This window comes from Pogoniulus pusillus, chromosome 29 (genome assembly GCF_015220805.1).
Source record: "Pogoniulus pusillus isolate bPogPus1 chromosome 29, bPogPus1.pri, whole genome shotgun sequence".
Classification (NCBI taxonomy): domain Eukaryota; kingdom Metazoa; phylum Chordata; class Aves; order Piciformes; family Lybiidae; genus Pogoniulus; species Pogoniulus pusillus.
Window position 1 is genome coordinate 16,803,897 of NC_087292.1, and position 24,659 is coordinate 16,828,555.

General features: G+C 60.4%; 1 protein-coding gene across 7 annotated transcripts; it reads right to left on the reverse strand.

Moving 5' to 3' along the window:
* Positions 1-416: 416 nt before the first annotated feature.
* On the reverse strand, positions 417-23,604 carry LOC135188304 (tyrosine-protein phosphatase non-receptor type substrate 1-like). 7 transcript variants are annotated; one of them, XR_010307650.1, is made up of 10 exons: positions 23,533-23,604; positions 15,760-15,853; positions 6,993-7,352; positions 6,455-6,769; positions 5,995-6,342; positions 4,853-4,954; positions 3,661-3,685; positions 3,202-3,241; positions 1,246-2,387; positions 417-1,213 (listed from the first exon to the last, which is right to left on the reverse strand). XR_010307650.1 is itself a non-coding variant. In XM_064167675.1 (9 exons), exons 2-9 carry the CDS (start codon positions 15,839-15,841, stop codon positions 2,133-2,135), a joined length of 1,524 nt encoding a protein of 507 aa, XP_064023745.1. In that variant the 5' UTR covers positions 15,842-15,853; positions 23,533-23,604; the 3' UTR covers positions 417-2,132. The 7 variants fall into 7 exon arrangements, 6 of the variants coding, with proteins under 6 accessions (XP_064023745.1, XP_064023740.1, XP_064023742.1 ...); XM_064167675.1 differs by having other exon boundaries at positions 417-2,387; positions 3,661-3,682; XM_064167670.1 differs by having other exon boundaries at positions 417-2,387.
* Between the last annotated feature and the right edge of the window lie 1,055 nt (positions 23,605-24,659).

Genomic DNA, 24,659 nt, shown 5'->3' on the forward strand with positions numbered 1-24,659 from the left:
ATCATCCTTCACCTGGTTTGCCACGGTGGGAAGCCTCCTGGCCCTGGTGGCACACAGTGTCAGACACAGCCCTGCCACCAGCTCCAGGGTGAGGAAGAGGGCACATCACTGCAGAGCAACTGGCATGGGCACACTCAGCTCACTCACAGCACCCCACTGCCAACTTGGCCACCCCAGGGGTGCTCATAAAGCTGGAGCAGGGCTGTATGGGGACACTTGGCCAGCCCCTGCCCTGTCTCCTCCCAAAGAACCAGCACCACAGCCCCCATCCTGCCCTCAAACTTTTGCTGCCTCTGCTGCCTTCCTCCTCCTCTTCCCTCTCTGCAGGGAAGCACAGGGTGAGGCCCTGCTCTTGTCCTCAGCCCTGCCCAGTGCAGGTGACAAGGTGCCAGCCCCGAGCAGGGGCCAGGCTGCTGTGCAGGAGCACCACAGGACCTCTCACTTTTATTATAAAAATATCTTGCAAGCAAAAAGAAGAAGAAGAAGAAAGAAACAAAAAGAAACAAACCCCCCCAAAAAGAGAAGAATTCTGTACAAGCAGTCACAATCACAGCCCCTCCCCCCCCCCCCCCGGACCCCCCACAAACAGCCATGGCAGGGGGCCAGCCTCCTGTACCCACTGCTCTTAAGGCCACCCAGGTGCTGTGGGTGCCATCACAGGGTGCTGGCCCACGCAGGGGGCACGTGGAAGACACTTGTGCCCACGGTGGGTAGGCTGGGGGAGGCGGGGGCAGGGGGGGGGGAGAAAGTGGGAGCCTGCCTGGCCCCATGGCAGAGCTTGGGAGGGGGTCGTGGTGGGGGTGGTGGTCGTGTGAGTCTTTTGGAACTCTGCAGGGTTTGGGGGGGTCTAACTCCACACATCTGAGCCTAGTGTTAAGTACACAGCAGCACACCCACGCACGGCACGAAACGCTGGGGGGGGTTGAGCTCTACAAATTAACAGTTAGATGGCAAAGAGTCAAAACATCTCACATGGTACCTGCGGGGAGCTGCCAGGCGGGGCCAGGCTGGCAGGGCCACCCCCATGCTTTGTACAAGCCTGGCACAGGCTCCTGGGGCTGGGCGAGGCTGCGCAGAGGAAGATGAGGAGAAGGATTGCTTGGTGCTGGAGAGCTCTGCCTGGGGCTTCCCAGGGGGACAACCTGCAGAAGGGTGGCTTAGCCTGACAGCTTCCCAGCCTCCCACCTTCACCAGCTTCCCAGCCTCACCAAGCCTCCCACCTTCACCAGCTTCCCAGCCTCAAACTTCCCAGCCTCAAACTTCCCAGCCTCACCAAGCCTCCCAGCCTCAGCAGTTTCCCAGCCTTGACAAAGTTCCCAGCCTCACCAAGCCTCCCACCTTCACCAGCTTCCCAACCTCACCAAGACTCCCAGCCTTGACAAACTTCCCAGCCTCACCAAGCCTCCCACCTTCACCATCTTCCCAGCCTCACCAAGCCTCCCGGCCTCAGCAGTTTCCCAGCCTTGACAAAGTTCCAAGCCTCCACCTTCACCAGCTTCCCAGCCTCACCAAGCCTCCACCTTCACCAGCTCCCCAGCCTCACCAAGCCTTCCAGCCTCATCAGAGTTCCCAGCCCCACCAAGCCTCCACCTTCACCACTTCCCAGCTTCCTTGGCCTTGGTGCGAGACCGAGGTCCCGCGGAAGGGACACTTGGGAAGGAGAGGCAGACACCTGGGGCCTGCCTTTAAAGCCAGAGTTCTGTTTTCCAGACGGCAAAGAGCCCCAGAAGGCAGTGTGGGGACCCCTGCTGGTCCCCGTGGGGTCGGGGTGGCGGCAGGGAGCTGTGTGGGCACGGCCAGACAGCAGCATCCCCACGGGGGCTGACATGGAGGCACTGTCCTTGTCCCTTCAGCCCAGCTGGAGCTTCCCGAGGAGCTGCTGCAGCCCTGGCACACGGAGGCTGAACAACCCCCGTGCCACTGGGGGGGATGCCAGAGAGATGGAGCTGGCAGCCCCCAGGAGCAAAGCGACCCCCAGGTCAGGTCTGTGAGGATGGAACTGACCCTCGCAGCTCCACCTCCATCCAGAAGACGGTAGTGACCACAACTCAGCTCCACAGCCCCCTCCGTGCTTCCAAGGAGCTCCTCCCGGGGAGGAGCAGGGGCAGGGTGGGGAGGGCCCTGCAGCCCCCTCACTTCCTGGAGATCTGGACGCTGGCATACTCGGAGCTGGCCTCCTCGGGGCGCGGGGCCGGGCGCTTGGGCGCCTTGTTGAGGTGCACCATGTCCAGGTCGGCGTAGGTGAGGTTGTCGTCGGCGCTGGGGGCCTGGCTGCTCTGGATGGAGGCATACTCAGACTGCTGGCTCAGCTCCACCATCCTCCGGATGCTCTTCCTCTCCTTCTCGAAGTTCAGGTCCGCGTAGGTCAGGTTGTTGGGGTCGGACTCCTGCGTGGGACACCAAGAGCTGTGCCTCTGGGAGGACAGCTGAGGAGCCTCACAAGCTCCCCCTGTGAGTCACAGGATGGGCTGGGTTGGAAGGGACCTCCAATGGTCCCTCAGCTCCTCCTCACAAGGCTTTTGCTCTAAGCCCTTCCCCCTCCCCAGCTTTGTTGCCCCTCTCTGGATCTGCTCCAGCCTCTCCATGTCCTTCTCGGAGTGAGTGCCCCAAAAGCTATGGCTTCACCAGGGACAGTCCCTGCCTTGGGTCCTGCTAGCCACACTAGTTGCTGATCCAAGCCAGGATTCTGGTGGCCTTCTTGGCTACCTGGGCACACAACTGGCTCATCTTCAGCCAGCTATGAATCAACACCCTGTGCTTCACCCCAGGTTACATCTTCAAATCACCAGCCACCACTTCCAGGCTTCAGAGCCACCACCACTGTTCAAGAGCCACCCTGTCCTGGTTGAGATGGGCAGGGACCAGCCTGGCCAGCGCTGCCCACGCAGGAGCTGGCAGAGGCTGGGTGGGATGGGCAGATTGCTGCTGATCACGACTCTGCTCGTCACTGCCTCATGAAATGCAAAACAACTCCCCAAATAGCCTGGCTGGTGAGAGCACAGCTGGTTCCCCAGACCTTCCTGGAAGGAGGAGGAGGAGGAGAGACAGGACCAAAGCAGCAGAGATGCTGGGGAGCAGCTATCCAAGCTCTGGGGCAGCCTCTCTGCGCTCTGCGGCCACAGGGTGGAGACACTGAGCTGCTTCCCAGGGCATCACCACATGCGCTGGAGGCGCCCAAGTGTGCCCTGCTGAGCCACGCACCTGAGTAGTGGCCTCGCTGCTCTTCTCCGGCTCGTGTAACCTGCGGGGGAGGGAGCAGAGCGGGTCAGATGCACCAAGTGTCCCCTCGCCTCTTCCCTAGTGCCGGAGCACAGCTGGGGAAGCTACAAAGCAAGGTCCTGGCAGCAGCACCCAGCGGAAGCCCTCACTGGTGAGCGCTCTCGCAGCTGGCCCAGCTGCATCTCTGCAGGTTGGAGACCTGCCTGCTCCCACCCACTCATTCGGCCTCATCAGCACCGCAGGGTGTGGGTGGGACACCACCACGGGGGCAGGAGCACAGCTGGGGAGGCTGGCAGAGGCCATGCTCCTGCCCTTCCCTTTCATACCAAGCTTCTGGGTATCCAGCTCCATCCCCATCCCGAGCGACCTCACTGGCAGGCTGGAGGTGTCCAGCTCCACACACCCACTGTGACCCAGTGACTGGAGCAGAGCAGCACTTACCTGGCAGATGGGGAGCTTTTACCTGCTGGAAGAGAAACAGTTTAGGAAAGGAATAGCTCAGGAATTAATGGAACCCCTCCAACCCCACCCTGTCCTTCCCCAGGCCCAGGAGCCCCCAGCCAGAGTCTGGTTCAGAGCAGAGACAGGACTCTGCCCAGGGCCAAGTGTCTGCAGGTTCATCGTGGAATCCCAGACTGGTTTGGGTGGGAAGAGATCTTTCAAGCTCATCCAGGACACCTGCAGCTAGAGCAGGTTGCTCAAAGCCCCAAACCTGAGCTGCAGTGGTGCCAGGGCTGGGGCAGCTCCCACCTCTCTGGGCAGCCTGGGCCAGGCTCTCTCCATCCTCACTGTCAAACATTTCTCCCTTCTCTCCAGGCTGAATCTCTCTGTTTTAGCTCAAACCATCCCCCCTTGTCCTGTCCCAACAGGCCCTGCTCAAAAGCCTGTCCCCAGCTCTCCCCTTGAAGCACTGCAAGGCCACCAGAAGGTCTCCCTGGAGCCTCCTCCTCTCCAGGCTGACCAAGCCCAAGTCTCTCAGCCTGGCCTCACAGCAGAGAGCTTCCAGCACTGCCAGCATTGCTGTGGCCTCCTCTGTCCCTGCTCCAAGAGGTCCCTGTCTGTGCTGTGGACTCCAGAGCTGCCCCAGCACTGCAGGGGGGTATCAGCAGAGTGAAGCAGAGGGGCAGAATCCCCTCCCTGCCCGTGCTGCTGGGGATCATCCCAGGACAGGCTGGCTCTGGGCTAGCACTGCTCAATGCCCACTCATGTCCAGCTTTTCACTCCTCAGCACCCTCAAGTCCTCCTCCATAGGGCTGCTCTCCAGCCTCACATCCCCAGCCTGGACTGACTCCAAGTTTCTGGAACTTCTCTCCACTTTCTGCAGGACTGCTCCTGGCAGAGGGTAGGGGGTGCAGGGCTGGGTCAGACACTTCAGGTACAAGGACAGCAAGCACTTTTGACTCTGCTCCTAGGAGGTGTAGGCACACAGCAGTACCAGGCAGAGCTTGCCCTGAGCCTGCAAACAACCAGGGCAGCTCTGCTCCCTCCTGCTCCTGGGGCAGGAGATGCAGCAGCAGAGCCATGAACCCAGCACCCAAACACTGATGCTTAAGGGAAAGGATTATCATGGAAACATTAAGCTTGGAAAATACCTCTAAGATCATCAAGCGACAACCTTGGTTGGACTCCTTACCCTTGCTCTGCTTTGTGTGGATGAGGTACAGGATGGCAGCCACCAGCAGGACCAGCACAGTGCAGACCACCCCCACCACGATATAGATGGTGAGCAGATTGCCTGAAACACGAAGGAAAGAGGTCACCATGGACCCAAAAGTGTTGCTACCAACTGAGTCCCTGCAGCCTTACAGCTGGGGTTGGGCTGGTGACACCTGAAGCAGGACCACAGCTCAGCACCTGCCAGCACCACATCTCTCCAGCCTCCCCCCACCGACATGGTTGAGTTGGAAAAGCTCTCCAAGGTCATCCAGTCCAACCAGCAACTCAGCACCACCGTGGCCACTAAACCATGGCCACAGGTTTCTTGAGCACCTCCAGGGGTGGGGACTCCACCACCTCCCTGAGCAGCCTGTGCCAATCCCTGACCAATCCTGCAGCAAGGGAGTTTGTCCTAATGCCCACCCTAACCCTCCCTGGTGCAATTTCAGGCCATTGCTCCTCATGCCATCACCTGGTACTAGAGAAAAGAGACCAACCCCAGACTGGCTCCAGCCTCCTTTTGGGGAGCTGTAGAGAGTCAGAAGCTCTCCCCTCAGCCTCCCTTTCTGCAGGCTGAGCACCCCCAGCTCCCTCAGCTGCTCCTAACATTTGTGCTCCAGACAATCACAGAAACTTCCAGGTTAGCAAAGCCCCCCAGGAACCCCAAGTCCAACCTAGAGCTCTACTCTACAAGAGCCACCCTAAACCATCTCCCTAAGCACCACATCCAAACCACCCTTACACACAGCCAGGCTGGGTGACTCCTCCACCTCCCTGAGCAGCTCATTCCAGTCCTTGACCATTTTCTCTGTGAAAAACTTCTTCCCAATGTCCAATCTAAACCTCCCCAGCCTCAGCTTGAGGCCATTCCCCTTTGTTCTGTCTCCAGCTACCTGCGGTAAGAGCCCAGCAGCAGCCTCTCCACAACGTCCCTTCAGGTAGCTGTAGGCAGCAACGAGGTCTGCCCTCAGGCTCCTCTCTTTCAAACGAACCACCCCCAGCTCCCTCAGTCACAAGATTTTCTGTCCTTGAAGAAGGTCCTGGTGGGACTTTGAGCTTTCCCAGGGTGAGGAGAACAACTTACAGCCTTCCCCGGCAAGGACCGCAGCGCTCACGCACCGTTATCTGCTGTGTCCCAGTCGCTCATCCCCTCCTTGGCTGGGACAGCGACCCAGAGGGTGAGCGTCCTGCTGACCGGCTCCTGGCCGTCGTGCAGCACCCGGCAGGCCAGCACCGAGCCGTTCTTCTCCTCCGTCGCCTGCACCTCCAGCAGGCTGCTCAGCTTGAACAAGCCCCGCGGGGTCTGCACCGCCCGGGAGCTGTTCTCCGCCTTCAGCTCCCTGCCGTTCTCCAGCCAGCTGACAGCCACCTCCCGCGGGTAGAAGCCCTCCACGTGGCAGCTCAAGTTCAGCGTCCGGTTGAGCTCGACGGAGCTGGGCTCGGGGAGCAGGCGGACGCTGGGCGAGACTGCGAAGAGAAGCGGCTCCTGCTGTGCCCCGGCCCCGCTGCCCGCGGGCTGCCCTCTCCCCGTCGCCGCCCCCCCAGCCCCGCAGCTCTGCGGGGTGCCCCCAGCCCTCACCTCGCAGGGCTTCCCGCAGCTGGTAGGTGCCCCTCAGCGGGGCCGGCAGCGTGGGGTGCTGCACCTCGCAGGCCAGCTGCGAGCGGACGTCCTCCGGCTGCAGCAGCAGCGTCACCCTGCTGGACAGGCTGTAGGAGGAGTTGCCCTGCCCGGGGCTGATGTGCGGCTGCTGAGCCGAGACGGGAGCCTGGTTCTTGAGCCACCTCACGCTGATGCTGTCGGGGAAGAAGCCTCCAGTCTCACAGGTGAAGGTCGCCGATTCCCCTGTGCCTGCCCTCTGCTCGGGCCCGGACACCACCGGGGCGCTGGGTTTGGCTGTCGGGAGAAGCACGGAGAGATCTGACCGGGCTCTGCCGACTGCTGCCCAGCCCTGGGGCTGCAGGGAGTGGGTAGCCCACGGGGAAACCTCTGCGCCCAGGGCACCCTCGCTCAAGTCCCCTCCCCATCCTCGCTCACCCAGCGCAGAGCCCACACCAGGCTGAACTGTTCCCGCTGGGAGCTGGTTCCCACCAGGAGCTGTTCTGGCAGCCTCACTCACCGTGTACAGACACCACTGTGCCCTTTCCACGCTGGTAGACCTGAAGAGTATCACCTTGGCTCACAGACCTCTTGTACTTCACACAGTAATAGGTGCCAGCGTCCTGGGGCTGGACGTCTCTGATGTGGATGCTGAAGTCCTTGTTGGATTGATCCACCACCATCATCCCACGGGAGCTGGGGCTCCTCTGGTCATAGATGGTCTTGCTCTCACTGCCCCAGCCCTTCACCCACTTCACAGGGCCAACGGGGCCACTTCCAGACGTGGTGCAGTTCAGGGTGATCGTCTGCCCTGCTGTTGTTTTCAGCTGCTCCTGGGGCTGCTGCAGCCTGAAGGGTTGACTGTACTGGGCACCCACACCTGGAGTACAAAAAGCTGAGTCAGCCTCATCTGGCCACACACCCATCCAGGTGCCCCCCATGCCCTTCTGGGCCGTGGCTGTGCTAGTTTGAGCCTAGCTGGGAAGTTAGAAAGGAATATGCAAGGGAATCAGGAGAGCCAACCCTGAGCCAGCTGGGGAGATGCTGTACAAGAGAATCAGGGGAGCCAACCCTGAGCCAGCTGGGGAGATGCTGTACAAGAGAATCAGGGGAGCCAACCCTAATCCAGCTGGGGAGATGCTGTGCAAGGGAATCAGGAGAGCCAAACCCTGAGCCAGCTGGGGAGATGCTGTACAAGGGAATCAGGAGAGCCAACCCTAAACCAGCTGGGGAGATGCTGTACAAGGGAATCAGGAGAGCCAACCCTAAACCAGCTGGGGAGATGCTGTACAAGGGAATCAGGAGAGCCAACCCTAAACCAGCTGGGGAGATGCTGTGCAAGGGAATCAGGAGAGCCAAACCCTAATCCAACTGGGGAGATGCTGTACAAGGTAATCAGGAGAGCCAAACCCTAATCCAGCTGGGGAGATGCTGTACAAGGGAATCAGGAGAGCCAACCCTGAGCCAGCTGGGGAGATGCTGTACAAGGGAATCAGGAGAGCCAACCCTGAGCCAGCTGGGGAGATGCTGTACAAGGGAATCAGGAGAGCCAACCCTGAGCCAGCTGGGGAGATGCTGTACAAGGGAATCAGGAGAGCCAACCCTAAACCAGCTGGGGAGATGCTGTGCAAGGGAATCAGGAGAGCCAAACCCTAATCCAGCTGGGGAGATGCTGTACAAGGGAATCAGGAGAGCCAACCCTGAGCCAGCTGGGGAGATGCTGTACAAGGGAATCAGGAGAGCCAACCCTGAGCCAGCTGGGGAGATGCTGTACAAGAGAATCAGGAGAGCCAACCCTGAGCCAGCTGGGGAGATGCTGTGCAAGGGAATCAGGAGAGCCAAACCCTGAGCCAGCTGGGGAGATGCTGTACAAGGGAATCAGGAGAGCCAACCCTAAACCAGCTGGGGAGATGCTGTGCAAGGGAATCAGGAGAGCCAAACCCTAATCCAGCTGGGGAGATGCTGTACAAGGGAATCAGGAGAGCCAACCCTGAGCCAGCTGGGGAGATGCTGTGCAAGGGAATCAGGAGAGCCAACCCTGAGCCAGCTGGGGAGATGCTGTGCAAGGTCACTGCTTAGAGGAACATTTTAAAGCAGCATGGAAGAACCACTTCGATCCATCTGCTGATGCCAGGGGCCAGGCAAGCCTGGAGCTGGCAGGTGGCACCCAGAGCTGGTGTGGTGGTCATGCAAGGAGTCATGTTTGAGCAGGTAGCTCCTGCTGCAGCTGAGTGCTGGTGGGAGCATCTGGACCAGCATCCTGGTGAGGGAGGAGCTGCATCATAGAATAGAATCAGAGAATCAACCAGGTTGGAAGAGACCTCCAAGATCAGAGAATCAATCAGGTTGGAAGAGACCTCCAAGATCAGAGAATCAACCAGGTTGGAAGAGACCTCCAAGCTCATCCAGTCCAACCCAGCACCCAGCCCTGACCAATCAACCACACCATGGGAATCTCATCCAGCCCAACCTATCACTCCAGCACAGCCTTGCTGGCTGGAAGGCTGCAGCTGCACCCCACATCTCTCACACCAGAACAATCCCAGGCAGTGACTCTTCAGTACCCCCAGAATGGGATAAAGTCCTTGGCTGGATAGTTCCAGGGGGTTGCTGCTGTAGGACAAACTGCTCTGACTCCCTCCAGCCAGGGCTGGCTCCAACAGCAGCTGTAAGCTATTGCTGCTGTAGTTGTGACAGACAGAAAAGCAATCCAAGGGGAGGTGGACATCCAAGTAGCCAAAGCCATTTACTGCTCTAGCTGCAGGCTTTTTATGTGCCTCTCTGCAGGCTGTGGTACCTCCACAAGCTATGGAATGCAAAGGTTGGATAAAAACATTGGGTTTAGCACTCTCCTTGGAGCAGAGTGAGGTGTGGGCAATCTTGGCACAGGCTGGGTTCAGTTCTTTGGTCTAAATGCACTCTGCTTCTGTACAGCTGTTACTCAAGGGGAGCACACCCCTTTGCTGTCTTTCTAACCTCAACCTTCCTGCATCGAGGGTACAGAGGGATGCACTCCAGCTGAGCCCCTTCCTCTGCTCCCACAGTTAACCCCTTCTGACTTCCAGCAGGGTTTGGTGTCCCCTCTGATCATAGAACCAGCCAGGCTGGAAGAGAGCTCCAAGCTCAGCCAGCCCAGCCTAGCACCCAGCCCTGCCCAACCAACCAGACCATGGCACTAAGTGCCCCAGCCAGGCTTGGCTGCAACACCTCCAGCCACGACCACTCCACCACCTCCCTGGGCAGCCCATTCCAATGCCAATCACTCTCTCTGACAACAACTTCCTCCTCACATCCAGCCTAGACCTGCCCTGGCACAGCTTCAGGCTGTGTCCCCTTCTTCTGGTGCTGGCTGCCTGGCAGCAGAGCCCAACCCCACCTGGCTACAGCCTCCCTGCAGGCAGCTGCAGACAGCAATGAGCTCTGCCCTGAGCCTCCTCTGCTGCAGACTGCACACCCCCAGCTCCCTCAGCCTCTCCTCACAGGGCTGTGCTCCAGGCCCCTCCCCAGCCTTGCTGCCCTTCTCTGGACACCTTCCAACACATCAACATCTCTCTTGAACTGAGGAGCCCAGAACTGGACACAGCACTCAAGGGGTGGCCTGAGCAGTGACACAGCCACCAGCAGCAGAGCTCCTCCAGGCTCTTCAGCTGAAGTCTTCTGGCCCAGTGCATGAGTCTGCTGCATCCCCAGCATGAGCTGGATGCTTGCAGCTGAAGCCTTCCCCTTGGGCTTCCTCTTCAAAGCCACCTCAGGGAGAACTTGCCACCAAAGCAAGTTTGTCCCCTGAGACAGAAGCAGAAGCCTGCAAACTAAGCTTGTGTCACCTGAGTGCATCACCCAGGTCTTGTGCCTGGCTCTCTGTTTCCTGGCTGACACCTCAAGGTTGGGGAGCAGCCCTTGCCCACTGCTGGAGGCACCTCCAGAGCTGCTCCAGTCTCTGCTGGCCCCAGACCTTTCACAAGAAGTGGTTGAGAAACTCACAGAGGAAGTCTGAAGGCACAGCAGCAGCAGCAGCAGCATCTCACCAAGCCCCTGCCTGGGGATGTGATGCTGGAAGGGGGCTGGGCTGCTCTGGGCACAGGAACTGGCACCCCCCAGCCACCAGCATCACTGACACCCTCCCCCAGACCTTTTGCACACCCTCTATACCCTGTTGCTAGTTTCTCCTCCCCCAGGGTGGGCACCACCAAGCTTGTGTTGCCTCATTGCTCCTTGGCAGTTGGCATCACAGCAAGGGCAATGAGCTCTGTCCTGTGGGAAGTGAGGGACCAGGACCCCTTTCCACCACAGGGACTCAGTGCCTCATGCTGAATGTGTCACCCACTGCTCCTCTCTCCAGTCCTGGGTAAAAGCTGTGTGCTGGTGGCCCTCTCTGTCCCCTCAAAGCTCCCCTGGGCTCCAAGGGAGCTGCCCTGCCCAGCCCAGCCTGCAGTGAGCTGAGAACTTGCTTTTCATCCTCTCTCTCTCTGTCTGTCCACCTCCCCACAAGGCACAACGTGCTGGAGGGGAGAGAGCCTGGGGAATCATGGAATTGTGTAGGTTGGAAAAGACCTTGGAGATCATCAAGTCCAACCCAATTAACCCACCAGTGCCATGGCCCCAGCACCACAGCTCCAGGGCTCAGGACTGCACCACTGCCCTGAACAGCCTGGGCCAGGCCTGGGCAGCCCTCGGGGGGAAGAAATTGTTCTTCATCTCTAACCTAAACCTCCTCTGGTGCCACTGCAGCCCATTTCCTCTTGCCCTGCTGCTTGTTCCTTGGGACAAGAGCTCAACCTCCACCTGGCTCCAGCCTCCTCTCAGGGAGCTGTAGAGAGCAATGAGCTCTGCCCTCAGCCTCCTTTTCTCCACACTGCACACCCCCAGCTCCCCCAGCTGCTCCTCCCCAGCCCTCTTCTCTAGACCCTTCTCTTCAGCTTCCTTGCCCTTCTATGGACCTGTTCCAGCCCCTCAATGTCCTCCTTGGGGTAAGGAGTCCAAAACTGACTCCAGGATTAGAGATGTGGCCTCACCAGTGCCCAGTACAGGGGCACAATCCCTGACCTGGTCCTGCTGCCCACTGCAGCTGCTGACACAATCGCTCACTTCAGGGCCCTAGAGCTGACCTCAGTGCCAGAGCAAACAGCTGGACCCCAGAGCAGGTTCCTTGGTCACAGTGAGGAGGACTCAAGGGCACAAGGCACTGGGTGGTAGCACTCAGCACAGCTAGGCACAGCCATGCCCACTGCCTGGTAGGGGCTGTAGCTCCCCATCACCTTCCACAAGGTTCCTGCCCTCCCAGGGACTGATGCCTGCAGCCTGGCTGGGTCTGACCATGCCAAGGCCACCATGGCATGCCAACAGCCCGGGTGCCCAGGGATTTGCAGGCAGGACATGTGCTGGGCTGCTGCAGCAGAGCTGCTGCCTGTGAGGCTTTTCCCACCCTGCTGCTGCTCCCAGGAGCAGCCAGGACAAAAAGAGCTCTTTTTTCCCACCTGCTCCTGCTCCCAGGAGCAGCCACTGGCAGCTCTCAGTCTCTGGGTCACAGCAGAAAGCACTGCATGGCTCCAGGTAGCCTCAGGTGGGCCTGGGACACGGCCCTGGGGTGCTCTGTGGTGTGTGCTGCTATGAGCCATCACTCTGCTTCTGAGCCAGCTCTGCTCGCCTGGTGCTCCTCAGGTCACCTCACTCAGGGCTTGTGAATCTGTTACCAGCTCCAGCCTCTTTAACACCCTGAGACCTGCTCACACCTCCCAGCTGAGGAGCACAAGGTGCCCTCGGACCACCCAGCCTCTCCTCTGACCTGCGCTGCCCCCAGCAGCCCTGCTGCAGGAGCTGCCTGGCCCCTTGCCTGCTCAGATACACCTCAGGCTCCGCAGCCCCGCTCAGACCCCATCCCCCTGCCGCGGGAAAACAGAAGGGGAAGTTGAGAGAAAACCCCAGACGGAGGCAGAAAATGCGAAGTTCCCCCCTGCAGCTCCTCTCCTCCCTGCGGGCAGCTTCTGCTCGCACCCTGCGGCCGAAGGCTCTGCCCCTTGCCCTTCCCGGGTGGGGGCCCCCAGGAGCCTGGCCCCCAGCACAGCGCTGCTGGCTCCAGCAGCAGGATGTCTCCGTGCTGGAGGCACTCGGGGCACACCAGGATTTCTCACCGTTTCGCTGCAAACCTCTTCCCCACCTCCACAGTGCCACCCTATTTCCTCCAGCCTGCCTGGAGTGGCAGCAGAAGCCTTTGGCCAGCGAGCTCAGGAGGAGCTGAGGTGCTCTGAGCCTGTAATCTGCTCTGCCCTACACTCCAGAATTAGCAAAGGGGTTTAGAGCCCTGCAAATCATCACCTGACAGCTCCCACGTAGGTAGCAGCACCTTTGCCATGCAGACCCAGAGCCCTTCCAGCCTGGAGAGGAGGCAGGAGCAGGGCTGCCGTGCCCTGCCTGGCCTGGCAGAGCTCCTCTCCTGTCATGCCCTGGGAGCTGGGAGCAGAACAACTCCCGTTCCTCCCCCCGTGGAGCAGGTTTGCCACCTCGGTGACACATTTCCCTCTCCCCCCCCCCGCCTCATATTCCATCTTTTGAAGTACTTGATACCGAGCAGATTGCAGGAGGCCTGGGTTTAATTCAGGAGAGGCTGCTTGGATGCTTCCTGATAAAAATAGATCCTTTTCCTTGCCTCCCAAGGAGCAGAGTGAGGAGCTCTGGGAAGGACCTTGCGCTCCAGAAGCAGCTGGTGAGAGGCATCCAGAGCCCCACGGTCACTGGCTGCAGGAATGGGCTGATGGGCAAGAGGAACCCTAAAATAATCCAGCTGGAATTTCACCTGCAGCAGGGCTGCCCAAGGGGATGAAAAAATAACAGGTGCTGCCTCTAAAACGGGCCTGGAATCTGCTTTTGGGGGGGAGAGGAGGAGAGGGGAGACCCAGGGATAGCTGGGGAGCAGGATGCAGCTCCTAGAGCAGCTTGGGGACACTTATAGCCAAGGCCATATTGTACATACATGGCACCAGTGGAAGCCTCAGACAGAGGCAGCATTTCTGAGCTGCCCTTATACAGCATTGGCAGAAACTCAGCTTGAAAGCCAAAGCCCCCAAAGCAAAGAGAGTTCCCCTCGAGGAAGTGCAACTGAAACCTCCCAGGCACGGAAGGGCTCTGCCCAACACTGGTTTTACAACAGGACCTTGCAAGTTGGTGTCCCTACCCATGGCAAGGGGGTTGGAACTAGATGATCCTAGTGGTCCCTTGCAACTCTGACTGCTTCTGTGATTCCCAGCACCTCACTGCTCTTTGTCCTACAGGAAGACCTCCTGCAGGACCTTCCCTTTTCCTCCTGCAGGACCTTCCCTTTTCCTCCTGCAGGACCTTCCCTTTTCCTCCTGCAGGACCTTCCCTTTTCCTCCTGCAGAGGCAGGAGCCTTAGGTCAGCCCTTCTGGAGTTCACAGAATCAGTCAGGGCTGGAAGGGACCACAAGAATCAGCCAGTTCCAACCCCCCTGCCATGGGCAGGGATACCCTACCCTAGAGCAGGCTGCCCACAGCCTCATCCTCAGGCTTAAAGCCGTGGCCTGGGAGCATTCACCAGAGGGTCTCCACCACACGGGAGAGCACAAAGCGCTGCAAGCCCACACCTGAAATGGGGCACACAAACCACCTCCTAACCTAGGGCTGCCCACTCCAGGATGGTCCTTTTCCCATGGCTGGCTTGGGAAAAACCTGGCTCTTACTCCAGGGCCAAGTTTAATGAAGCTCAAGAGCTTTGCTGAGGCCATTCTTTGCGGGCAGGAAATCACAGCAGCTCCCCGAGAAGCTGTGCTCGACGCCAAAGCCTTCTTGGCTCCCAGCAGCCTGCAGTTTGCAAGCTTGGGGCCAACACTTCTCAGTTGTTATCAGGCAACTCAAAGCAAGGAGTGTTGTGCTGAAAGCATTTGCTTTCTGCTCAAGTTTGCACCCAACTCCCTGCTCCAGCAGAGCTTTGGTGCTAAGTATCCGTGCTGGGCCTGGAGGGGAGAGGCTTCTCCCCGCCGTGGAATGGTGTTGGACCAGCATGGAAGCCTGGGATGAGCTGTTTGCAGAGGGATCCTGTTGGAAGGGCTGAAAATTGGATGGGTTGGGCAAAAACCACCCAACAGCAAGATGCTGCTGAAGGTTCATTGCTGTGGACTCGAGAGGTCCGCACAAAACCTCCTGCCCCATCCCTGCTGGGATATGGGGTAGGAAGGAGAGAGGTCCCTTGGCAGTCTCAGCTGAGGTGAACAGCCCTGAAATGAAACATCCTAGAAAGGAGACATCCTGGAAAGCAGCAGCAGCCACCAAAGGGCTCTGTTCCTGGTGGGGTGAGAAACTCCCCACTGCTGGTGAGGGAAGGGAAACAGGCAGGGAGCAGAATGTGCTCTGGGGGAACTTCTTTACTGTAAGGGCCACAGAGCACTGGAACAGCCTTCCCAGAGAGGTTGTGGAGTCTCTTTCAAGGGCTGTCTGGATGTGTTCCTCTGTGACCTGAGCTAAATTGTATGGTCCTGCTCTGGCAGGAGGGTTGGATGATCTCTTTGGGTCCCTTCCAGCCCCTGACATCATCCCTCCTCAGGCTGCAGCTCTGCTAGGGGATCAGCAGAGCCCCAAGCCCTGGGGAGGGCTGGGATATCCCTGGGAGGGGCCGGTGCAAGAGCCTGAGGTGACTCAGGGCCGGGAGGTGCAAGGCAGCAGGGTGGATGGGGCAGTCCCACCCCTGGTGCTCAACAGTTGGGTAGAGCAGCAAGAGCTGCATTCCATCAGGGGGCAAAGCCGGGGAGGGGAGCAACGGAAGCAAGCTGTGGGTAGAGAAAGCAGGCAGCCCCTGCTGGAACCTCCCTGCCAGGCTGCCTTCATCCACTTCCACCATCCTCCTCCTCCCCATCTCCAGGCAGCCTCTGAGTGGGAATATTTAGGCTGCTTGCTGGGATCTGCCTCTTGCATAGCTGGCAGGGGATGGAGCACGACGTGCCTCTTCATGTCACTGCCTGAATCCCTCCTTCTTGCTGGGAAAGGGGGAAATGGCTGGCTGGAAGTTTGCTTCTGGAGGAGAAACCCTGCGGGAACATCCCCCCACACCCCCCCCATTTGCTGCCATCACCACGGTCTAGGTCATCTCCAGAGGTCAAACCAGCGGCGCGCAGCGAGACGGCACCATGGCGGGTACGGGAGGTGTGCGGCGCTGGGGAGCCGGGAGGGAGGAGGAGGATGGAGGGCAGGAGGGAGAGGAAGAAGCAGCCAAAACACAACAGGAGAGCAAGGTGGGGAAGGCGGAGGGGCGGGGGGAAGCCGGAGAGGGACCCATAGCTTACCTGGCCAGCTGGGCAGGGAGAGCAGCACCAGGCAGGTCAGCGGCCAAGAGACAGGAGCAGAGCCGCGGGCAGGAGGCTCCATCCTTGGCTGGAGCTGAGGAGCAGAAGAGATGGAAGTGGCTTCAGAGCAGCTCCGGCTGGGGGTTTGGTGGTGTTGATGGGGGCAGAACCATCCAAACCAACCCAAACCCCAAACGCACAACACAGCCCCGAACCCGACAGAGCGGGGGGGGGGGGGAAAGAAAAGCAGGTTTGCAGCTGGAGAGAAGGAAATCGCCGTTCTCAGCCCCAAAATGAGGAAGGAGAGCTGGGCTGGGCTCCCCCCTCCTCCTCCTCCTCCTCCTCCCCGGCTGCGGGCGGGAAGTACACGCACGCACACACGGACGGACACGCAGACAGACACACGGACACGGCCCCACCGGGCCGGTTCTCCACCCCCCCGCCACACACACACACACTCCGTCTGCGCTACCGGAGCCCCCCTCCCGGTACCGAGCGGAGCCGAGCCTGCCCCCCCTCCCCGCCGCTGCCGCACCGCCTCCCGCCGCCGTTGCCGTGGTACCGAGGAGGGAGAAACGGCTCCCCCCGGGCTCCGTCCCCGTTCCCCTGACCTCCCCCCGCCAAGCCTGCTCCGAGCAGCCCCGGTTTAAGGCGGGGGCAAAGCCAGCACCGCCCGGCCCGCAGCGAAGTTGCTGTGGGCAGGTCAGTCCGGTGCGCCGGGCCTTAAGGTGGGCTGGAGGAGACACCCCCGCAGGGGAGACCCCCTCCGGAGAGACGACACCCGCACACATCACCCCCGCTCCCCCCCCCGAGAGGACACTGCCCTGGAGAGAAGAGTCCATGCTTCGGAGAGGAGACAACCCCCCTAGAGAGGAGATTCCCTCCAAGAGGAAAGCCTCTTCCCCCAGACCAGTCCTAGGACCCCCCACAAGGGGTCCTGATTCTCTGCCTCGGAGTGGGGAGGAAGCACTCACAGCCAGACAGAACCCAGGACTGGGGAGGAAGAGGAGGAGGGGAAGGCAGCGGGAGGTTCATCAGAGGAAGGATGGTTCAGTGGCCCCACTGCTCACCCAGGGCTGAGGGGAGGGTGGTTGGGGGTCTGTCCCCCCACAACCCAGGCTCACCCCCAGGCTTCCTGGGCCAGGATGGCCACAGCAGGCAGCACAGCATCGCTGTGCAAGGACTGGGGTCCCTGTGCTGGGAATTGGGGTCCAAGCATTCAGTGTCCTGGGGAGCCACAAATGCTTTTGACTCCTGAGCATGGATGTCTGGTGCTACCTAAGGGACCACACAGGGCCAGCAGCTGAGGTGGGACAGCCCAGGGCAAAGGGACAAGCAGGATTTTGGGGGTACCACCATGACCACTCAAGCTCAGCCCACGAGGGTCAGAGTGAGGAGGGGCCTCTGGTGCAACACCAACAGTTGGAGAGAGGATGGGGAGGGAGAGGAGATGCCTGCAGCCCTCTGGGCAAGGGGCAGTGAGGAGCATGGGGACATCATTGCCATGGTGGCAGTACTGCCATGGTGTGCCCTCAGCAGGAACCTGTGGAGGGAGAGGCTGAGGAGACAAGCTGTGATGGGAAATGGGGCTGAGGAAGGGTGCAGAAGAGGAGGAGGAAGGTGTCTGGATATGAGCTCCCATGGGGTTCATCTCCCCACACTGTCCCAACATAAAGACCTCCCCAGGGTGGGCACACAGCCACATCCTTCACTGCCATGAGCCTTTCAGTGAGGCCAGGTGAGGAACCAGCTTGCTCCTCTGTAGCCACCAACATGGACACAGCCACCTGCAGCCAGACATGATGCTGGCATCTCCAGCAGCTCCCAAACCCACTCCAGATCCCCAGTGCCCACCCAGGGGTGAGGAGGCAGACTCTGCAGACCGTGAGCTCCCAGCACAGCCAGCAGCACCCACCCAGCCACCCCTCAGCGTGCCTGGCAGCACAGCTCACACCCAGCCTCTCTCCCATGCAGGGCCAGACCCCGAGGGCATCTCTGGGTGCCAGGTCGTGCTGGGGCACCGTCTGCCAGCTCCTCCCTCTCCCTTCCCTCCCTCCCTCCCTCCCCAGGCAGCGGCTGGGGCTGTCGGTTTTATTTAGAGCTTCGCCCAAACAAACAGCAGCGAGATCTGAAGGGACTTGGCACCCTCAGCCTGCTCACGGCAGCGGCAGCCCAGCCCCCCCGCCCCCCTCCCAGCCCCAGCTACGCCCATGGAGCTCACCCAGCCTGAATTTAGCTCCTTCGGCTGCTGGGAGCCAGGAGACACCTCCCCAAGCAGCTGCACTGCGTCCCCCCCCCCGGGACCCGAACTCAAATGCTGCAGCCAGAGCTGTTCCTGCTCTGCAACCACCACCTGGCTCCTGCTCTACAATCACCCTTGGCCAGAGCTGCTCCTGCTCTACAACCACCACCTGGCTTCTGCTCTGCCCCTTGCCTAGAGCTGCTCAAGCTCTGCAACGACCCTTGGCCAGAGCTGCTCCTGCTCTACAACCACCACCTGGCTTCTGCTCTGCCCCTGCCTAGAGCTGCTCAAGCTCTGCAACGACCCTTGGCCAGAGCTGCTCCTGCTCTACAACCACCACCTGGCTCCTGCTCTACCCCTGTCCAGCACCACTTGAGCTCTACCACCACCACCTGACTCCTGCTCTACAATCACCGTGGCCAGAGCTGCTCTTGCTCTGCAACCACCACCTGGCTCCTACTCTGCCCCTGCCCAGTGCTGCTCCTGCTCTGCAACTACCACCTGGCTCCTGCTCTACAACCATCACCTGGCTCCTGGTCTATCACTGCCCAGCGCTGTTTGAGCTTTTCCACCACCTCCTGGCTCCTTCTCTACAACCACCCCCTGCCCAGTGCTGCTCCTGCACTGCGACCACCCCAGCTCCTGCTCTGCAAGCACCCCCTGGCTCCTGCTCTGCAACCACTGCAGCTCCTGGCTCCTGCTCTGCAAGCACCCCCTGCCCAGCGCTGCTCCTGCACTGCGACCACCCCAGCTCCTGCTCTGCAAGCACCCCCTGGCTCCTGCTCTGCAACCACTCCAGCTCCTGGCTCCTGCTCTATAAGCACCCCCTGCCCAGCGCTGCTTCTGCTCTACAAGCTCCCCTTGGCTCCTGCTCTACAAGCACCCCCTGGCTCCTGCTCCAGCTCTACAACATCCCGTAGGCAGCTCTGCTCCCAGGGAATGCAGCTGTTTTTATTTGCTCTTTGCACATCTGCCGAGGGTGTGAGCAAGCAGCAGGGCCCCAGAGGAGCCGCAGGGTTTGGCCTCTGGCTGCTTGCGGCGGCAGCATGGAAATCAGCCAGCCCTTGGCAGAGGGCTGCGCCCTGGGGGGGGAGTGCAGCGGTTCGGGGGAACCACGGGCAGCACATCCCACCCATCCCCATCCCAAGCCTGGGAGCGGGCACCCTGGGGGCACAGCGGGTGCCCGGTGGGAGGGATGGTGCCGGGGAGCCGCTGCGGCTGCTTCCCTGCTTTGTTTGCTCCGGGAGGCTTGGGCTGACGGCAGCCTGTCTGGGCTGTCCTCCTGCTGGGCGGTGAAGGTTCAGACAACCTGTTTGGAGGTGATTAGGAAAGCAGTGCCAGCCCCTGTGCCACGGCAGAGCTGCTGGGAAGGAGAGCGAGGGCTTAAAAAAGCTGGGCGAGAGGAGGCAGCGCGGCGGAGCAGATGGCGCTGCGGGAGCTCCCCGGGAGGAGCTGCCCCATTGGCAAGCGCATGGGCAGGCTCAGCTGCCTCCCCTCCTGCCCACAGCCCTGCCACTCAGCAGAGCAGGGGCCAGCACGGGCACGGGGAGGGCTGGAGGATGCACCCCTCCGGGAGGGCAGCCCCAGGGGCTGGCAGGGAAAATGGGTGAGAGGAGCACTCTGCTCCTTTGCAGGCCTGGGATGCAGCCAGAGCAGGAGCTGGGCAGGCATCACACCAGCGTTAGCAGCCTCCTTCTGCACCAAACACCCACAAGCAAGCAGGAGGCTGCTGTGCTGCTTGGCAGGGCAGGCAGTGCTGCCAGGCTCCTGGCACTGCTGCCAGGCTCTGCTTGCTTTTGTGGCACAGAAACACAGAAGCATTTTGGTGGAAAGCAGCCCTGAAGATCAGAGTCCAAGCACTGCCAGGGCACCACCAAGCCATGGCCCTCAGCACCACAGCTTTGACACCCCTCCAGGCATGGGCACTGCACCACTGCCCTGGGCAACCTGGGCCAGACACTGACAACCCTGTTGGGGGAAGCAATTGCTCCTCATGGCCAACCTGAGCCTCCCCTGGGGCAACTTGAGGCCATTTCTCAAGGAACAAGAGGAAAAAGTCCAACCCCTACCTGGCTTCTGCTTCCTTTCAGGGAGCTGCAGAGAGCCAGAAGGTCTCCCCTCAGCCTCCTCCCTCCAGGCTGCACACCCCCAGGTGCTGCTCCTCCTCAGCCCCTTTACCATCCCCACGCTTCAGCTCCAGCTCCCATGTGGAGGGTTTTGGGGGCTGAGCCTCCCCAGCCCCGGGAGCAGCCTGTGTGTGGGACCAGGACAGCATTTCAGGAGAGCTTTTCAAGAACAGGTTGATTTTCACAGCTTTGAGGCAGAGTGAGGAGCTTGCATCATGCTGCCAGCACCCTTCTGGGGCAGGCACAAGCTCTGGGCTGGGCTCACCCATCCCTGCAGGTGTGGGTGCTGGAGGCAGGACTCTGCTCCCCTTCCCGAGGGGAAGGCTCCAGCCAGAGCTGCCTCTGCTCCCAGCCCAGCCCAAGGGTTGCATTTCCCCGTTTTCAGCTGGGCAATGGGACCAGCCATGCCAGCAGCTGCTTCCTCAGGAGGAGGAGAGGAGGTGGGACCCTCCTCCACACGGGCACCCCCAGCCAGGGCAGCAGGACCTCAGCACCTCTTGGAAGGACCCCAAAAATCCCTCTTGTCTGAGCCTGGCAGCACCCAAGGGCACAATCACAGCCCAGGCAGGGTGATCCAGGCTGAAAGTCTGGCAGCACTGGTTCTGCCCAGACTCTCCCATCTTCCTCTCCTCTAATTAGCAGCCTGTCTGATCCCCTCCCAGCACCCAGAGCCCCCGGGGACAGCGGTGGCTCTGCTGAGGTCGCAGGCGATGGAGGCAGAAGGAGGTTTCAGTGCCTTCAGCTCCTGCCCTGCAGCGCCAAGCCCGGGGCCGTTAGCAGGTGCCAATGGCTCTGTCCCTGCCCAGGAGCTTTTCCCTCGGGATCCCAGCCCCCCACTCCCAGCCCAGTGGGAAGGCTCTCCAGGGCCTGGCCAAGCCAGCACACCACACTCAGAGGGAACCTGGAGTCAGCTCAGCCTCCAAACCCAAACCAGAAGGAAAGCTTAGAGGTGAAGCTAAAGGAACCAGCACCACTTTGGACCTCAGCCTGAAAACCAGCCCCCAGCAGGGCTGTTTTGGGGCTGTGGGTGCAAACCCCTGCTCCAGCACCAACCAGCACCCAAAGGAGTCCTCCCTGCTAAACCCAAATAACACAGCACACCCCCACTGAGGCACCCAGGGCTGCAAGGACTCCCTGCCCCAGGGAAGCTCAGAGCCACACTCGGGTGTCTCCCAGCTCCCAGAGAGGTGCTGCTTGCACAGCTTCCCACAGCACCCCAAGCTGTGTGACCACATCAGAGAGCTGAGCCCAGCCCCAGCACCCCTGCCAGGGCTGCTCTGCTGCACACAAGCCAGAGAATCACAGAATCAGCCAGGCTGGAAGAGAGCTCCAAGCTCAGCCAGCCCAACCTAGCACCCAGCCCTGCCCAATCAACCAGACCATGGCACTAAGTGCCCCAGCCAGGCTTGGCTTCAACACCTCCAGCCACAGCCACTCCACCACCTCCCTGGGCAGCCCATTCCAATGCCAATCACTTTCTCTGCCAGGAACTTCCTCCTCACATCCAGCCTAGACCTGCCCTGGCACAGCTTGAGTCTGTGTCCCCTTCTTCTGTTGCTGGCTGCCTGGCAGCAGAGCCCAACCCCACCTGGCTACAGCCTCCCTGCAGGCAGCTGCAGGCAGCAATGAGCTCTGCCCTGAGCCTCCTCTGCTGCAGGCTGCACCCCCCCAGCTCCCTCAGCCTCTCCTCACAGGGCTGTGCTCCAGGCCCCTCCCCAGCCTTGCTGCCCTTCTCCAAACACCTTCCAGCACCTCAAAATCTCTCTGCAATGGAGGAGCCCAGAACTGGACACAGCACTCCAGGTGTGGCCTGAGCAGTGCTGAGCACAGCAGAAGCCTCCATGTCACACATCTGCAGGGCTGGGCACACTCACCCCTGGGCCCCACCTCCAAAGCCAAATTCCATGGAACTAGAGAGTTTCTAAATGGAAAATCCCTCTGAGCTCATGCAGCCCAACCAGCAACCCAACAGCACCACAGCCCCAGCTGCCACTGCCATGCTTTGACACCTGCTGGGATGGGCACTCCCTGGGCAGCCTGTGCCAATTCCTGTCCACTCCTGCAGCAAAGAGATTTTTTTCCTCACCTCCAACCTAACCCTCCCGTGGCACAATTTCAGGCCTCTCCCATTTGAAGGCCCCCTCCAGCCTCCAAGGCAGGTGGACACATCCCACAGCCCTCTTGCCTCCTCCCCCCCCACCCCAGCACCACCTCAGGCTTTGGAGTCAGCCCCTTCCAAGGGGTTTTTCTCTCTGGGAGAGGAGCCACACACACACAAATGTCTCCTGAAGTCAGCAGCACCAATTACACTGCTGATATTTAGGGCTTCCAGCACAACAAATGGAGCTTCAGCTTCATTAGGTACCATGCCAATTTCACCCAAGACATCCAGTACAGAGGGAGCTTAAATTAGTTCCTCTGAGGGTAGCTCACAGTGAGCAATATGTTAACAGCAGGAGGGGAAGAAGTGACCTGCAGCCTCTTTGCAGCTCAGGAGGGCTGGCCAAGCTGGACCACGAGCCAGGGAAGGGGTTGAGAGCAGCAGGGGAACCATCAGAGCCATACAACCAGGAAGGTTGGGAAAGGCCTCTAAGATCATCCAGCCCAGCTGGCAACCCAGCAGCACCATGGCCACTAAACCATGCCCCCCCCAAGTGCCACATCCAGATGGGTTTGGGACACCTCCAGGGAGTCTAACTCTGCCCTGCTGAGACCCCATCTTGAGCACTGCCTTCAGGTTTGGGCTCCCCCATTGAAGAGGGACAGGGATCTGCTGGGGAGGGTCCAAGGGAGGGCTGTGAGGATGATGAGGGGACTGAGCACTGCCTGGTGAGGAGAGGCTGAGGGACCTGGGGCTGCTTAGTCTGGTAAAGAGAAGACTGAGAGGAGACCTGATCAATGTGTACAAATACCTGAGAGCTGGGACAGGCTCTGCTCACTGCTGCCTGGGACAGGACAAGCAGCAATGGATGGAAGCTGCAGCACAGGAGGTTCCAGCTCAGCACAAGGGGGAACTTCTGTCCTGCAAGGGTCCCAGAGCCCTGGCACAGGCTGCCCAGAGAGGTTGTGGAGTCTCCTTCTCTGGAGCCTTCCCAGGCCTGTCTGGATGTGTTCCTGTGTGCCCTGAGCTAGACTGTGTGGTCCTGCTGCGGCAGGGGGGTTGGACTGTATGGGCTCTTTGAGCCCCTTCCACCCCCTGCCATCCTGTGAGCCTGCCATGGGCACTGCCCCCCCTCCCTGGGCAGCCTGCTCCAGAGCCTGAGCACTCTTGCAGCAACACCCAACCTAAACCTCTCCTGCCTCAATTTCAGGCCATTTCCTCCTGTCTTATCTGCAGTGGCTTGAGAGAAGAGACCAACCCCCACCTGGCTCCAGCCTCCTGCCAGGGGGGTGCAGAGACCATACCTGTCTGCTGGCCACATGCTCCCACGGCAGCTCCCAGCGACACCTGCAGAGGGGCACCCACCCAGACCCCCTTTTCTGTGGGAGGAGCCCTGGGTGGGGTGGGGGTTAACGAGCTGCAGGTGCTTTGTTGAGGCTGATGGAAGACCTGGGGCGGGCTGTGGAGGTGCTGTGTGAGCAACCTGTGCGTGGGTTTGTCCTCGGGGAGGGGGAGTGTTGATGGGAGTGGTCTGTAATTGCTTTGGCCAAGCTTTTGTCCTGTGATTTAAGGGGGGGAGCTGAGACACCGGCTCCTGGTGCAGAGGACTCTCCAAGGAGGCCATCTCTGCACCCCAGCCAGACCTACCACCCTTTACTGCAGCCTCCTTGGGGGCGGGGGGGGACAGGGTCCTCATTTTAGTGGCCCTTGGGTGCTCTGCCAGGTCCTCTCTAAGCCTCCACCATGACTTCCAGGGAGAACAAGGGAGAGATGCTGGCAGTGCCCACCCCATGCCAGCGTGGAGTGATGCTCCCTGTGCCCTCATGGTGTCAATGAGCCCTCGGCCTGGGCTCTGGCAGCAGCAGCAGAGCCTGAGCAGCACTCACAGAGCAGGAAGAGATGCAGGTGTGCTGCAGGGACCCAACCACACCATGGCTCACCCATCCCAGGGCCACGCAACTGTGGAGTGGTTTGGGCTGGAAAAGACCTTGAAGCTCATCAAGCCCAAGCACTACCCCAGCAGTGCCAGGGCACCACCAAGCCGTGGCCCTCAGCACCTCAGCTCCATGGCTCTGAAACCCCTCCAGGGATGGGCACTGCACCACTGCCCTGGGCCCTCAAGGGGCAGAAATTGCTCCTCATCTCCAACTTGAACCTCCCCTGGTGCAGCTTGAGGCCATTTCCCCTTGTCCTGCTGCTTGTTCCTTGGGAGCAGAGCCCAACCCCCACCTGGCTCCAGCCTCCTCTCAGGGAGCTGCAGAGGGCAATGAGCTCTGCTCTCAGTCTCCTCTTCTCCAGGCTGCACACCCCCAGCTCCCTCAGCTGCTCCTCCCCACCCTTCCTCAGCCTCCTTGCCCTTCTCTGGACCTGCTCCAGCCCCTCAGTGTCCTCCCTGCAGCCAGAGCTCCACGCAGCTGGCAGCAGCACCCTG